The 14,653-nt window shown below is 47.7% G+C and overlaps 1 protein-coding gene across 6 annotated transcripts in view; it reads right to left on the bottom strand.

The window, feature by feature from the left end:
- FUBP3 (far upstream element binding protein 3) overlaps positions 1-13,166 on the bottom strand; it is a 61,013-nt gene extending 47,847 nt beyond the window's left edge. For 2 of the 6 annotated variants that reach the window (XM_082207363.1, XM_082207366.1), the window contains exon 1: positions 13,052-13,166. Coding sequence is in view for 4 of the 6 variants with exons in the window: in XM_082207359.1 (XP_082063485.1) it covers positions 12,842-12,931 (90 nt within the window). In the remaining 2 variants the exon portion in view is untranslated. Of the gene's footprint in view, positions 1-1,773; positions 1,906-12,841; positions 12,982-13,051 lie in introns of those variants that run through there. The other 4 variants (XM_082207359.1, XM_082207360.1, XM_082207361.1 and 1 more) reach the window with 2 other exon arrangements.
- Between the last annotated feature and the right edge of the window lie 1,487 nt (positions 13,167-14,653).

The following is a 14,653-nucleotide window of genomic DNA, read 5'->3' as shown; positions in this document are numbered from 1 at the left end:
GTCTGCAGACGATTTTTCTGGGTCATGTGGCCAGCATGACTAAACCCAGGGGTAGGCAACCTTGCCACTTCTGGCAAAACCAGAGCAGCACACAGAAACACCATTTACCTTCCCGCCGGAGCGGTACCTATTTATCTACTTGCACTTTGACGTGCTTTTGAACTGCTATGTTGGCTGGAGCTGGGACCAAGCAATGGAAGCTCACCCCATCGCGGGGATTCAAACTGCTGACCTTCTGATCGGCAAGCCCTAGACTCAGTGGTTTAGACCACAGCGCCACCCGCGTCCCTTATGATGTGGACATAGAAACGGAAGCCACCTTATCACACCAGGCAACCCTCACAACTGCAAAGCTGTTGCGGAGACATCTCTTTTTCCCACTTTAACTTGTCTCCCCCCCCCTTTTTTTTTAAAGTACGGCAGAAATGAGAAACCTGTGGCGCTTGTGATGTTATGGGGAATCCAACTCCCATCAGCCCCTGCAGCCAGTATGGCTAACGTTCAGGGATGGTGGAAAGTGGAGTCCAAAAACATTTGACCCCTGATCTAGCTTGCAGCATCATTCCCTACTGCTTGCAAGAGATGGAAGAAGCCCTCTTATTTAGAAGAGGCAATCATCATGAAAGAAGAGGTGACCTCTTCTTAGATCAGGGAACTGTGTGGCCTTCCAGACCATGTTGGGACTCCAATTCCCATCAGCCCCAGTCAGCATCGCCCCCATATTACTCTGGCTCAAGTAAGCTGGTGCGACAGGGGGCTTCTTCAAAGGCTTAGGCAGGCAGAGCCTGAGACGTGCTTGCTGTGGCTGGGAAATATATCGTCCAAAACTGATGTGAAGTCCATTTCACTCACTCTTTACTGACCCCTGCACACTCCTTTTGAATACAAGTGACAAACATTTTAGGTACGTCCAAATGATATATGATCACTAGCGCACAGGTCCTTTTGGACCTGGATGAGGAAAGAATGTAGGTGGAATGGGGGAGGGGCAGAACACACTTATGCGAGATCTGCCAATACATGTGGGGACCGGGAAAAGAAACTCCCATGTGAAATGGTTGTTGCCTATAGTCACATATATATAACCTTTCCTAACTTCTCAAACTATGGTTTACACAGGTGAGAACAAGTGCCTAGCTTGTCTGCTTCCCACTGTGTTAAGGCTTTAGCATTCCATTGTGGCTCACATTAAACCACAAAGTATCTGAAGAAGTGTGCATGCACACGAAAGCTTATACCAAGAACAAACTTAGTTGGTCTCTAAGGTGCTACTGGACAATTTTTTTTTAATTTTTTAAATATATTTTGACTGCATCATACCAACACGGCTACCTACCTGAATTAAACCACAGTTCCCTGTTATAACTGGAGAACTCTAGCTTAGCACTGGTTTATGAATGAGACTGATAAACCAGTATCTCCTGTCTTATTACAGAATCATAGAACTGTAGAGTTGGAAGGCACCCCAAAGGTCATGGCCCAATTCCCTGCAATGCAGGAATCTCAACTACCCTGGTTATATAAGATTAAACCACACCTCCCCACTTGGAAACTGCCCTTGCAGTGAGAATAGAATAGCGAAACAAAGGGAGTGGGGAGTGAGCAGCACAGCCATGATACATCAGTAGCAGCAGGGAAAAGAACTTACATAGACAGAGACAGACCCATAAAATTCCTGCCCCAAACATCTGCCCTAAAGTACATTCCTCTAGGAAGAACCCCAACCTTCTGATCTACCCACAAAAAAGTCCATACCAACAACATACAACCTACATTCGAAATCAGCAAGAGCAGCATCGTTCAGGCTTCCTAAGGAACAAGAGTTATGTCAGCTAACTCACTTATCTGAGACTTGTGATGCCCAGGATAAAGGGGAGTACGGGGGAGAAAAAGACTAGAAGTTCATGAGTGCCTGTCACAATAGAAGATGGCTGTCACAATAGAACTGTCACAAGGGAATGAGCTGTGGGGTCTCCCAAGGATCTGCTCTGGGACCTGTGCTATTGAACCGGGTTCAAAAACAGGGTTAGAAACTCAGATATATAAGCTAGGCACCAGATGGCTCCTTAAACCAAGGTTAGTTGCTAAAACAAAATATCTAGTTGCCATTTAAGGGCAAGATGACTCTAAAGTCTTCTTTTTTATAGACTGACTGTGACTGATTATCAGTTAAACATCTGGCTAGTTCTGATGACAACCCTGGGCTAGGTTAAGAACTTTGAGAACTTAAAGAAGAAAAGTCACTTTATCCAGGGACAGTCCACATATATATTGGTCTATTCCTACCTCTTTTTCTTAATGGCAACACGGACCATTCATAACATAAGAATATTCTTCACAACTGTGAACAAAGCAGTGGGGTGGGGTAAGTGCAGACAAGTTACTTTTAGTTCAGCATCCTGTCTTCAAAGTGCCCAACCCAGATGCCCATGTGGAAACAGCAAGCAGGATTCAAGCACAAGAGCACTCTTCTCTTCTTTGGTTTCCAGCAACTGGTATTCAGAAGCACTGCTGCCTTCAAAGGTGGCAGCAGAGCATAATCATTGTGGCTAATAGCCATCGATAACCCTCTCCTCCATGAATTTGTCTAATGAAAACAAGGTGGTTGTTTTTTTAAAAAAGAAAACAGGATGGTGAAAACTCAACCAGACTGTGAAGCACTCTAAAAGACCTCTCTGAACTAGATGAACAGGTGTCAAAAATAACAAATTTTAAGTAAAAGTAAAGTAATGCATACCAGGCAGAAGTAAATCCCTAACTCGACTTATACACTGATGGGGGTCTGAACTGGCAGTGGTTGACCAGGGAAAAGGATTTGGAATCATGGTGAATAATACCACCATTATCATTATTTAAATAATTTATATAAGAAATACTTCTGAAATTCATTTCAAGAAGAAATGCCAAGGCGCTTCAATAAACATGCAAAATCAAAGTTTGCGTGTTGGTATTTGGCAAAATCACAACAATGATTATTACATGTATAGGGAATAAAAACAGACCCTCAGAATCACTTTCTAATGAAACATTTTTGGCAAGCCTAGTGGATACTAGGGGACTCAAACCCATACCTCATCCACCACATATCTGCACATTGTGGGTTGAGCCTAAGAAACCCTAGTTTGCCCATGGCCAAAGATGAAGGAGTTGAAACCCAAGTTTCTCAAGCTACCTCTGACAAATCATGTGCCCTCCCCAGCTACAATGCAGGTCACTGATAGAAGTCAACTATGCATGTGCAACATACGAGTTCAAAAGTTAAAAGGTCTTGACACAAACCTGCTGTCAGACTAGAAAGCAGTTTTATGGCCAGCAAGATTCTAAGGCAACTCCAGACATCTTTTCACATACGCTCTAGAGCAGCAGCCTCCAACTTTTACAGGCGTGGGACCCACCTTTAACCCAACCCCCACCACCATCACATTTGTATGCCGCCTTTCCATAGTTAGAACGATGCTCAAGGCAGCTTGCAATATGAATCATTTTCATGATTGCAAACATAACAGAAGTAGCCATAAACAAGAAATAAAACACATCAAAGGGTACACAACAAAACTTAACAAATTCCCACATAATTCATTTTAAGATCTAAAAATAAAGATACAATAAATAATACCAATGACAACAACACCACACTAAACAATACCGCAAGATTCTGTTCACCTCCCAGGTCAAGTGGGGAAAGTCTTGCAAGGTGGGGAGCAGGTCTTCCAGACCTCAGAGCTGAACATGTTTGGAGACCCATTCCTTTTTTTCTACAATAGATGCACTGTGTTAGGGCTGTGAATCCAGCCCACCTTAGATCACAAGCCTTTTTTGGATGGATGGAGGGTCTCAACACATCAGCTGAAGACCAGTGCTCTAGAGCAGGGGTAGGCCACCTAAGGCCCGGGGGCCAGATGCAGCCCAATCGCCTTCTAAATCCGGCTCGTGGACAGTCCGGGAATCAGTGTGTTTTTACATGAGTAGAATGTGCCCTTTTATTTAAAATGCATCTCTGGGTTATTTGTGGGGCCTGCCTGGTGTTTTTACATGAGCAGAATATGTGCTTTTATTTAAAATGCATCTCTGGGATATTTGTGGGGCATAGGAATTCATTCATTTCCCCCTCCAAAAAAAATATAGTTCGGCCCACCACACGGTCTGACGGATGGTGGACCAGCCCACAGCTGAAAAAGGTTGCCAACCCCTGCTCTAGAGTCCACAAGGGTCCTTTCAACCAAAAAAGGTATTTAACACACACACTGTGTGGTATCAGCCAAGAATTACATAGAAGCTGACATGTCCCAAGAAGGGCAAAGTAGCAGGAAAAAATAAGAAAGTTCAGATTTCAGGGATGCAGGGGGTTGGACTAAATGAGCTTTTGGATCCCCCTTCCAATCCTACAATTCTATGAGGTTTATTCTCAGTTATACTGCCACAAAGCTTGGGGGCATATTTGCAGCTAGAGAACACTACTAGCCCTCCAGCATTCATCATCATGTCATCCACTATAGACAGTGTACTCACCTAAATCCCCTTTTCACCCCCCTCTACTTTCAAAAAGATCATTAAGAGGCCTTAAGGAGTTCCTAGATTGCTGCCCCCTCCGCAAAGGATAACAGAGGGCAGGGCACAAGAACTTCAATCATTGCTGATTTCTACTTTCTGTCTTCCCGTCTTTCATTTTCCTTTCCAAAAGACCAGACCAGAGGAATCTCTCGAGAAAGATTCTAGACTGGTTTGTGCCCCACAATCAGTAATGATTATGAAACGAGACAGCCAATATGTCTTCTGGCAACTAACAGATGTTTGGTGGCACAACTTTTCACAGGCCAGAGCAGAAATTGGGAGCTCCCCAGTTTTCTACAACTCTCATCATCCAGCCCTAATTGAACATGCTGGTTGAGACTGATGGACTACAGATTCCCTATCCCTAGCCTAGAGTCTATTTCCTCAAGGTGTGTGAAGTATTACAGTCAACTAACAATGATATTATGTATAGCACTACACACACACACACACACACACACACACAAAATAAGAAGAGATTACTGGGAATTGTAAAGCAAGCCAGGTAGAATGCAGCTCTATCATTCTGAAGCAAACAGAAAGATCTGTTGAAACATACATGTATGGCAGAGATATAAAGCAGAGCCTTTTGCCAGGTAGCACAAAGGCGTTATAAATATGCTCTATGGGAGAGAGGCACCTCATGCTCTTTCATAAGTACGGAGGGCCAAAAGTTGAACAGGTGCTAAATACAGAACTGTACTGGTCACCATATCAACTGGTGATGGTGGCTTAAGAGTTTGGCATAGGGTTGTCAAAAAGGTAGCACATGGGGGGAGTTTAACCCTTTCCTGCCCTGCCCACAGTCCCAACCAGAATATGCCAATGGAAAATAAGGCAAATTTATTTCAGGAACTGTTTGGGCTCTATTGAGAATTTGATCACATCCACAGCATACATTTAAAACACATTAAACCACAAAACTGCTCTCAAAGAATTATGAAAACTGTAGTTTGTTAAAAGTAATGGAATGTGTAGAACTGTGAGGAGTAAAGTTCCCAAGATTCTTGGCTGTGTGTGCTTTAAATGTATGAGATGTATGAAGCCTGACTGAGAGAACTGCAGTCCACAAAAGTTTATACTACAACAAATCTGTCTTTTAAGATGCCACAGGAATCTGAGCTGCCACAGAATGGCAGCCCTCTGGATGGCGAAACAAGCAAAAATCATTAAATTAGAAGAGAACTCTTCCAAAAGTATCATGCTGGACATTTTCTGGTTCTGGCCCCTATCATCTGACCCCTACTCCCCGCATTCCTCTCCAGGAGCCTCCCCCAAAAGAACTCAAGAATCTCTGACAAACACATCCCACTCACGCCCTGAAGAGATAAAACCAAATGAAAACAGTGAACAGAAAGACAAAATTGCCAGCTTCTTAATTCCATTACACAAATCTGTGTGCTGAGGCCCAACGCTTACAGTTGCAGTTGCTGTATCTGAAGAAGGATACAGCACAGCTGGAAAAGGCATAGAAAAGGACAAGTCTTCTATGAGGAAAGGCTACAGTGAGATTATTGAGAATGTTTGCCTTAAAAAGTAGGTACGTAATGTGCAGGGGGGGGAGAGATACCCCCATTGTCAGAGGCAACATACCTCTGAATACCAGTTGTGGGGAACTGCAAGTGGTGTGGGAGTATTGTTGCACTCAGGTCTTGCTTATGAGCTTCCCAAAGGCAGTTGCTTGACTACAGTGAGAACAGGATGCTCAACTAGATGTGACTCTGCTGTAACACAGGTTTAGATTCACAGGGGGGTGGGGAGCTAGCAATAGCTACTTGCCATCTTGGTTGTATGGCAGGGGCAGCAAAACTGTAGCCCTCCAGATGTTCTTGGATTCCAAATCCTATTAGCTCTAGAGAACACAGCAAATGGTCACAGTGATGGGATTATAGTGCAGGTACACCACATGGTATACAATAACAGGCCCTGCAGAAGCATGATTTTCCGTTGATTACCCTGCTGCCACTGCCCATTCCCTAGGGCGCTACCTCACTGTGTCCTAATGGTAGGGCCGGCTCCAGGGTCAGTGATCACACATTCCTAACTCAAGAACTCAACTCAGCCACATCTGCTGTATGTTACCTCCAAGTTCAAGAGGGGTACTGTGCCAACGTGCTAAGAAGCAACATCAAGGACACTACTGCCTTCATCTATTTCTTTACTTCCTAGACATCTTGGGAAGCTATCTAATGAGCAAAGCATCTGCCTTGCAGGCAGAAGGCCCCTGGTTCAATTCACACCAGCATCTCCAGGTGAAGCTGGAGAGAATCCTGTCCAAAACTCTACAGAACTGCTGTCAATCAATGTAGACAAGACTAAATGGACCGCTAGTCTGACTTTGTATCAAGTAGCTTTCTATGATTCCACAAAGGGCTCTGGCTCTGCTGCAGAGCATCCGCCTTGCATGCAGAACATCCCAGATTCAATTCCTGGCATCTCCAGGTAGGGCTGCAGCTTTCTACATTACTGCTCACTGTGAGAAAACAGGCTGCTGCCCTTGCGTCCTTGATTCTGCAAGGCTCAGTTTTTACTAAGCCATCCTAGGAATAGAACAGGGGCAGCAAACTTTTTCAGCAGGGGACCGGTCCACTGTCCCTCAGACCTTGTGATGGGCCGGACTATATGGGGGGGGGGGAGAACGAATTCCTATGCCCCACAAATAGCCCAGAGATGCATTTTAAATAAAAGCACACATTCTACTCATGTAGAAACACACTGATTCCTGGACCGTCTGCAAGCCAGATTTAGAAGGCGATTGGGCCGGATTCGGCCCCCGGGCCATAGTTTGCCTACCCATTGAATAGAACATTCATGTCCAAAGGCAGTCCACCTGGCAGGTGGGTATGGCAATAGCAGAAAAGGGCTGCTGTTTTCACCCCCAGCTTATGGGGCTCTCCAAGATGCTTTGGTCTTACTGGTTTGGGTGGAGGGGAAAATAGAGTGCCTGTTTGATTCTACATCCAGCAGAACTCATTTAGAAGTTCCTTAAAAAAAAAAAAGACAAGAGAGACACCATCTACTTTTGGCTCTTCCTCAACTGGACGTTTACATCTGGCCGAAGAGCAAAAGCAGAGGAGCCCAGCCGGACAATCCCACAATTTCTGCATAGAGACCAGCAGCCTTTGGTTCCCTCTCAACTGTCACCCAGTGGCAGACTGAAACTGTTATCTTCCCACCCACCCCCATTCTTCTTTCCTCTTGCATCATGTATTTTCGATAGCAAGCCTGTGAGGGTAGGGACTGTCTTACTACTGACCTTTGTTAAGCTGTTCTGTGAGCACCCTGTTCCCCCACAGCCACTGCCATGGAGCAGGGTAAACAAAATAGATGAAAACATCATCAGCATAATAAAACTTTCATTTTTATTCAACAAAGCCCTTTTGGTTTTATTAACCATGACAAACATTAACTATCCAGAGGCAGTGTACCTTACAAAAAGCAACTGCTGGAGAGGGCCATTGCCCCTTATCCTGCCTGGGGTGCGGCTCCCAAACAGGGCAATGGGATGGTGCTATGAAAATTATTATTATTATTACTAAATTTGTATACCCGTAGGTCTCAGGGTGGTTCACATGATAAAATCACAACATAAAAACACAAAATACATAATCAAAAGAAAAGCAACAACAACCCAATAATACCCCAGCACATTTTAAAAGGGCGTTGAATATATTGGCCACTGTCATGAAAACATGACAGTGCCCAATATAGACATTTTGGGACTAAGCAAGCAAAGCTCCACGATAGCTTTTTCTAGCTACAACAGGGAGCAAAGGATTCACGCCCACAGGCAGTCTACCTTTGGAGACCAATTGCTGAAGGAGGGAAACGGGTAGAGAGGGAAGCCAAGCAAGGGAGGAGAAGGGCCGATTTGGGAGGGCTTCCAAAAAAGCATCTGGGCTTGAAAAAGAGGCTGCTGGGCTACTCCTCCATGTCAGAGACAGTCTACCTTTGGAGATCAGCAGCTGGGGAGGGGGGAGCTAGAGGTGAGGTCATACAAAAGAGAAGGAAGGCTGCTTCAATTCCTGCATTGCAGAGGGCTGGAGTATATGACCTTTGGGGTTCCTTCCAACTCTACAATTCTATGACTCTATCAAACATCCTGCTTTGGGAGGGGGCTTCCAAAGTGGAATCTGAGTTGGGAAAAATGGGGAGGGCAGTGTTAGAAACTCAAATACATAAGATAATTTTCCAAATGGCACCTTAAACCTAGGTTATGGTCGCCACAACAGAATATCTAATGGAAAATCTAATAGTACTGGAATTTAGAAGTAGTAGTATTCATTTCATTTCTATACTGCTTTATATTTTAATGAAAAAAATCTCAAAGTGGTTTACAACACATTAAAACATCAAACAAAACAATCCAGAATACAGCCATACCTCAAGTTGAATGTGCTTCAGGTTGAGCGCTTTCAGGTTGCGCTCCGCGGCAACCCAGAAGTAACAGAGTGCATTACTTCCGGGTTTCGCCGCTCACGCATGCGCAGACGCTCAAAATGACGTCACACGCATGCGCGGAAGCGGCAAAATGCGCCCCCGTGCATGCGCAGACACGCCGCCGTGTTCCATTCAGGATGCGAACAGGGCTCTGGAACAGATCCCGTTCGCATCCCGAGGTACCACTGTACAACAAATTAAAGCTTCAAGAAATATATTTCAGAACCTTCTCTAAGTGACATTTCGCTTTCCCCATATTTATTTATCTACTTAATTTATATAGCCGCCTCATGGCAGAAGTACTCTAGCATGTCAGACTAGGACCTGGGAGATGATCAGAGTTTAAATCCCCACTAAGTCATGATGCTCACTGGGTGACCTTGAGCCAGTCACAGCCTCTTAACCTACCTCATAAGATTGTTGTAGGGATTAAATAGGGGGGTGAACCATGGAGAAAAAGGTGGGATATAAATGAAATAAATAAGCTCTTCCTGCTTACCTGCTTAAGAAAGCTGGAGCGGCCAGTCAGTTACCAACCTGACATCCAAAGATTCCCACATACCGTATTTTTCGTCCTATAGGGTGCACCGGCCCATAGGACGCACCTTGTTTTTTTTTGGGGGGGGGATGAATAAAAAAAATTATCCCCCCCGCCTGCCGCCCCAAGCCTTGCGCACACCTGCCCGAAGCACGGGGCATCCTCCAGAGGGCACCATGTGCTTCGGGTTGCAGGCTGCCGCCCCAAGCCGGGCGCGCAAGGCTTGCAGACACTCGCCCAAAGCACGGGGAGCCCTCCGGAGGGCTCCCCGTGCTTCGGGCGACAGGCTGCCGCCCCAAGCCTCGCGCGCTCGGCGGGACCTCCTGCCAGGTGCGCAAGGCTTGCGGACACTCGCCAGGGCTGCAGGCTGCTGCCCGCAAGCCTTGTGAGCCCGCGGGAACTCCCACCAGGCTTGCAAGGCTTGCGGATAGCTTCCTGAAGCCTGGAGAGCGAGAGGGGTCGGTGCGCACCGATGCCTCTCGCTCTCCAGGCTTCAGCGAAAGCCTGCATTCGCCCCATAGGACGCACACACATTTCCCCTTCATTTTGGGAGGGGAAAAAGTGCATCCTATGGGGCGAAAAATACGGTAGTCACAATTGGACCTGCACCAGTTGCAAAATGCATCTGGTGAATTTCTAGCATGGGTATGTGTGGCCAACATTAATTATACTCAGGGTTAGATGCACTGAAAATTATTTGGCATGAGTAGCTTGAAGTTGACTGATTTCAATGAGTCTGCTTCGAGTATTATTATCAATAAATTGTAGTTAAACTTACTACCAATCCTTCACCAGCAGGTCCCAGGATTGGTTCAAACAATTTAAAAACTAGTATTAAAAACAATTAAATTGTAAACAATATTACAATCACAGTAACGGGGTGAGCACCCAAAACACACCTCAGGCGTCGAAGGCCACTTAGGCAGGCTATAACATCCTAGGTCAAAGAGACCCACAGCTGGGCTCTTCTTGGACTTGAAAACCTGGAGAGCTGCAGCTAGTCTGTGTAGAAAATACAGGGCTAGATAAACCCCAAAAGTCTGACTCAGTACAAGGCAGCTCCCTATTTAATTCAAAACCCTGAGGACTGGAACCTTGCTGTAACTTCAGGGGAAGGGCCCCTAAAGTTCATCATTAAAGCACATGCTTTAAAGGTCCCAGGTTCAATCCTCAACATCTCCAAGTAGGACTGAGAAATACTCCCTGCCCAACATCCTGGGGAACTGCTGCCAGTCACTGTGACAATACTGAGCTAGACGGACCAAGGGTCTAACTCTTTTTAGAGGAAGGGACCATGGCTCAGTGACAGAGTATGCATGCACAAGACTCCAGGCCCAACCAAAGCAGCATCTCCAGGTGGGGCTGGGAACTCTCCCCTGCCTGAAACCCTGGAGAGCCTCTACCAGTCAGTGTAGGCATTAGTGTTTTAAGACAGATCACAATACTCTGACTCAATATAAGGCATATCTTCCTATGTTTCTAGTTTTAAAACTATGACCCTATTCCTATGCAGTTTGGTCACAAGCCGAAAAGGCTTCTCCACATCTGACACACAGCATTAATATATGTCACCCTTTCCCACACTGGTCTCCCAGTGCATGACAGGTGGCCTCTGCCTCATCCAGGCCTGCCCCAGACCAGCCTTCTGAGCTTGATGGACCAACAGTTTGATTCAGTATAAGGCAGCTCTGTAAGTCCCTATTCAAATCAGCTTTTATTTCAGAACCATGAGGACTGGAATCTTAGTTCATTTTTAGGGGTAAGGCCACAGCACAGTGTTTAAACATATGTTTAAAAGTCCCAGGTTCAATTCCCTGCAGCATCTCCAGGTAGGGCTTGGAATTGCTCCCTGCCTGAAATCCTGGAGAGCTACTGCCTCTCAGTGCAGACAACGCTATCCAACAATGAGCTAAAGGTAAAGGTAAAGGGACCCCTGACCATCAGGTCCAGTCGTGACCGACTCTGGGGTTGTGGCGCTCATCTCACTTTATTGGCCGAGGGAGCCGGTGTACAGCTTCCAGGTCATGTGGCCAGCTTCTGGTGAACCAGAGCAGCGAAAGGAAATGCCATTTACATTCCCGCCTGAGCGGTACCTATTTATCTACTTGCATTTTGACATGCTTTCGAACTGCTAGGTTGGCAGGAGCTGGGACCGAGCAACAGGAGCTCACCCCGTCGCAGGGATTCGAACCACCGACCTTCTGATCGGCAAGTCCTGGCTCTGTGGTTTAACCCACTGCGCCACCCGCGTCTCTTAACAATGAGCTAGACAGACCCTAATAATCTTACTGTAAGGAAGCTTCCTGTGTTCCTATATTATGGGGAATGGTTGTAACTCTGTTGCATGCAGAAGGCCCCAGGTTCAATCTTCAGGAGCATCTCCAGCCACAGCTGGGAAAAGACCACCTGCCAGAAACTGCTGAAAGCTGCTGCCTATCAGTGTAGACGGCACTGAGATAAACAGACTCCAATGTTCCAACTCAGGAAGTTACCTTATGCCTCATTCTGTCCCATGGGGAAAATTGTCTCCCCACACTTGACACACACCCTTTCCCACAATGGCATCCCTTCTCCCAGGAGGAGTTGTGATGGGCCCACCTTCCATATGCCTACTCCTCCTCCTGGCCTGGCTTAGCCTACATCCCAGCCGACTAAGCTAAACAGGACAACGTTCTTACTTGGTATAAGACAGCTTTCTCATACCCCCACTTAACTCATCCCTTTATTCAGAACCACAAGGACTAGAACCTAGCTTTCCTCTTTAAGAGACAGAACTGTGGCTTGGTGACTCCATTCCCCCATCTCCAGGTGGGATTGCGAAAGGTCCCTGCCTGAAAGCCCTTCAAGTGCCACTGCCTGCCAGTGTAGGCAACGCAGTCGGCCTCCTTTGGGAAAAGCGGCCACAGTTCAGTGGTAGGAACGTTTCCTTTACACAGGGCCGTCGAGTTTTCCCCCAACACACACACACCAATCCGCATGAAACGCTGGACAGCCTCTGCCTGCCAGTGCAGGCAACACTGAGTTCGACCCACGCCAGATAACTCGGGAAGTTGTCTCGCGCGCCACGCTATGGCCCCTGGATGGGATGCAGTTCGGGGCAGACCCCTGGAAAGGACCAGAAACGCCTCCCCGCGCCGGCCTCCCTTCCTCCCACACACCCCAGGAGGAGGCCCGAGGGGCTACCCTTCCCCACTTCTCCATATGCTGCCTCCTCCTGCTGCCAAGGCCGAGGCGCGCGGGGTGGCGAGGGGCCAGGCCGGGCCCTCTTCGCTGTCTGCCATGCGGCCTTCGCCCCCACCCACCCGCTCTTACCTGGCGGACGCGGTGCAGCGCGTCGACGAAGCCCTCGCTCTTCCCCGCCCCCGCGGGTGCCGCGCTCGGCCCCAGAGCCAGCTCCGCCATGACGCGCGCGCCGCCGCCGCCGCCTCGGCCCAGGCCTCCTCCCGCCGCCGCCTCGGCCTCCTCCTTCCTCCTGGGCCTCCTCCTTCCTCCTGGGCCTCCCCCCGCCGGCCGCTCACTCACTCAGCCTCTCCTCCGTCCAGCGCCCGGGGGCTCAATCTCGCTTCGCCTTCCTCTCCCTCCCCCCCTTCTCCCTCTCCCTCTTTCTCTCTCCGCCTGGGGACCCGTACCCGGAAAGGGAAATCCCGCCCCTCGCTTCCGCCCGAGACAGGAAGTAGAAGGAGGGAGGGGCAGCCAGGGAGAGGAGAGACAGGCCGGGAAAGAGGCGCGGCGCTAGCCGAGCGAACCTCTGCTTCCGGGGGAGGCAGGCGGGAGGAGGAGGGGGTCACGTGGCCAGGGGCGGGCTCCGCGTGGCTCCTCAGGAAAGGCCCAGATGGGAGGAGCCTAGGAGAGGAGGAGACGGGACGGGGAGGAGCCTTAAAGAGTAATACAATATGTACTGTGCATATTTGCGGTGATCAAAAAGCACACCTGTTGCGGGTTTGTTTTTTAATCTAGTTTTAACGTTGACTACGTTTCTGTTTGCATGATTCAGGGCAGCTGCAGGACTCAGGCCTGTTGCAGCGTTTTCAGTCACCTTTTGTATTTTGATGATGATGATGTATGCAACCTGCAGAACTCCAACTTTCGAGTCACGTTTTATATTTGTATAATTTAAATAATGTTTATGCCAGCTGCAGGGCTCAGACTTGTTGCAACTTTTGGATTAACATTTTATATTCAGATAATTTAAACAACAATGAGAAGAACAATATTGTTGCGTGCTGCCCAAGTCACTGAGCTGCGCAGAATTCCAAGGGTTCCAGGTGCTTATGCCATGTTCAGTTTCCTTGGAAGCAGGGATGGTGGATACTAGTGTTTAAGGATATATGGGTTTATTTACACAAATTTAGCCTGGTCTCCCAAGGTCCAACACTCTAGTCCAGGGGTCAGCAAACTTTTTCAGCAGGGGCTGGTCCACTCTCCCTCAGACCTTGTGGGGCTCCGGACAATATGGGGGGGGGGATGAACGAATTCTCTATGCCCCACAAATAACCCAGAGATGCATTTTAAATAAAAGGACACATTCTACTCATGTAAAAACATGCTGAGTCCTGGGCTGTCCATGGGCCAGATTTAGAAGGCGATTGGGCCGGATCTGGCCCGGGGCCTTAGTTTGCCTACCCATGCTCAACACCAACCCTTTGAATTGTTCTCAGAAACGTACTGGAAACGTATCTAGGTTGGTGGCCATCATTGCCTAAGTCTTCCAACATTCATGGAGTTGCCCATTGGTTCAACATTTTTCCCTACAGGTCTTTTCAGTGCTATTTTTCTAGAAAAAGAGGTGCCAACGGTCGCCATGAACTCCTCCCTTGTTCTCTTAGAATGGCAATGGCGCAGTGGCGTAGCGTGGGTTGTCAGCACCTGGGGCAAGGCAAGTAATTTGCGCCCCCTAACCCATGGATTTGCGCCCCCTAACCCTAACCCCCAGATGTTGCACCCGGTGCGGCCGGCCCCCTCTGCACCCCCCACGCTATGCCACTGCAGTGGCATCAACCTGAGAGGTGCTGGAGTTAAGCTCCTGTAAGCTCCACCTGAAAAAAAGCCCTATGTCTTTCACAAAGCATGTCGGATAAATAGTGGTGGTTGGTGCCTATGTCAACTGCTAGGGTGGAAAACAGG

This window comes from Podarcis vaucheri (assembly GCF_965113315.1).
Source record: "Podarcis vaucheri genome assembly, chromosome: Z".
Classification (NCBI taxonomy): domain Eukaryota; kingdom Metazoa; phylum Chordata; class Lepidosauria; order Squamata; family Lacertidae; genus Podarcis; species Podarcis vaucheri.
Note: the sequence above shows the minus strand (reverse complement) of the source record. Positions and strands in the feature narration are given on the sequence as shown.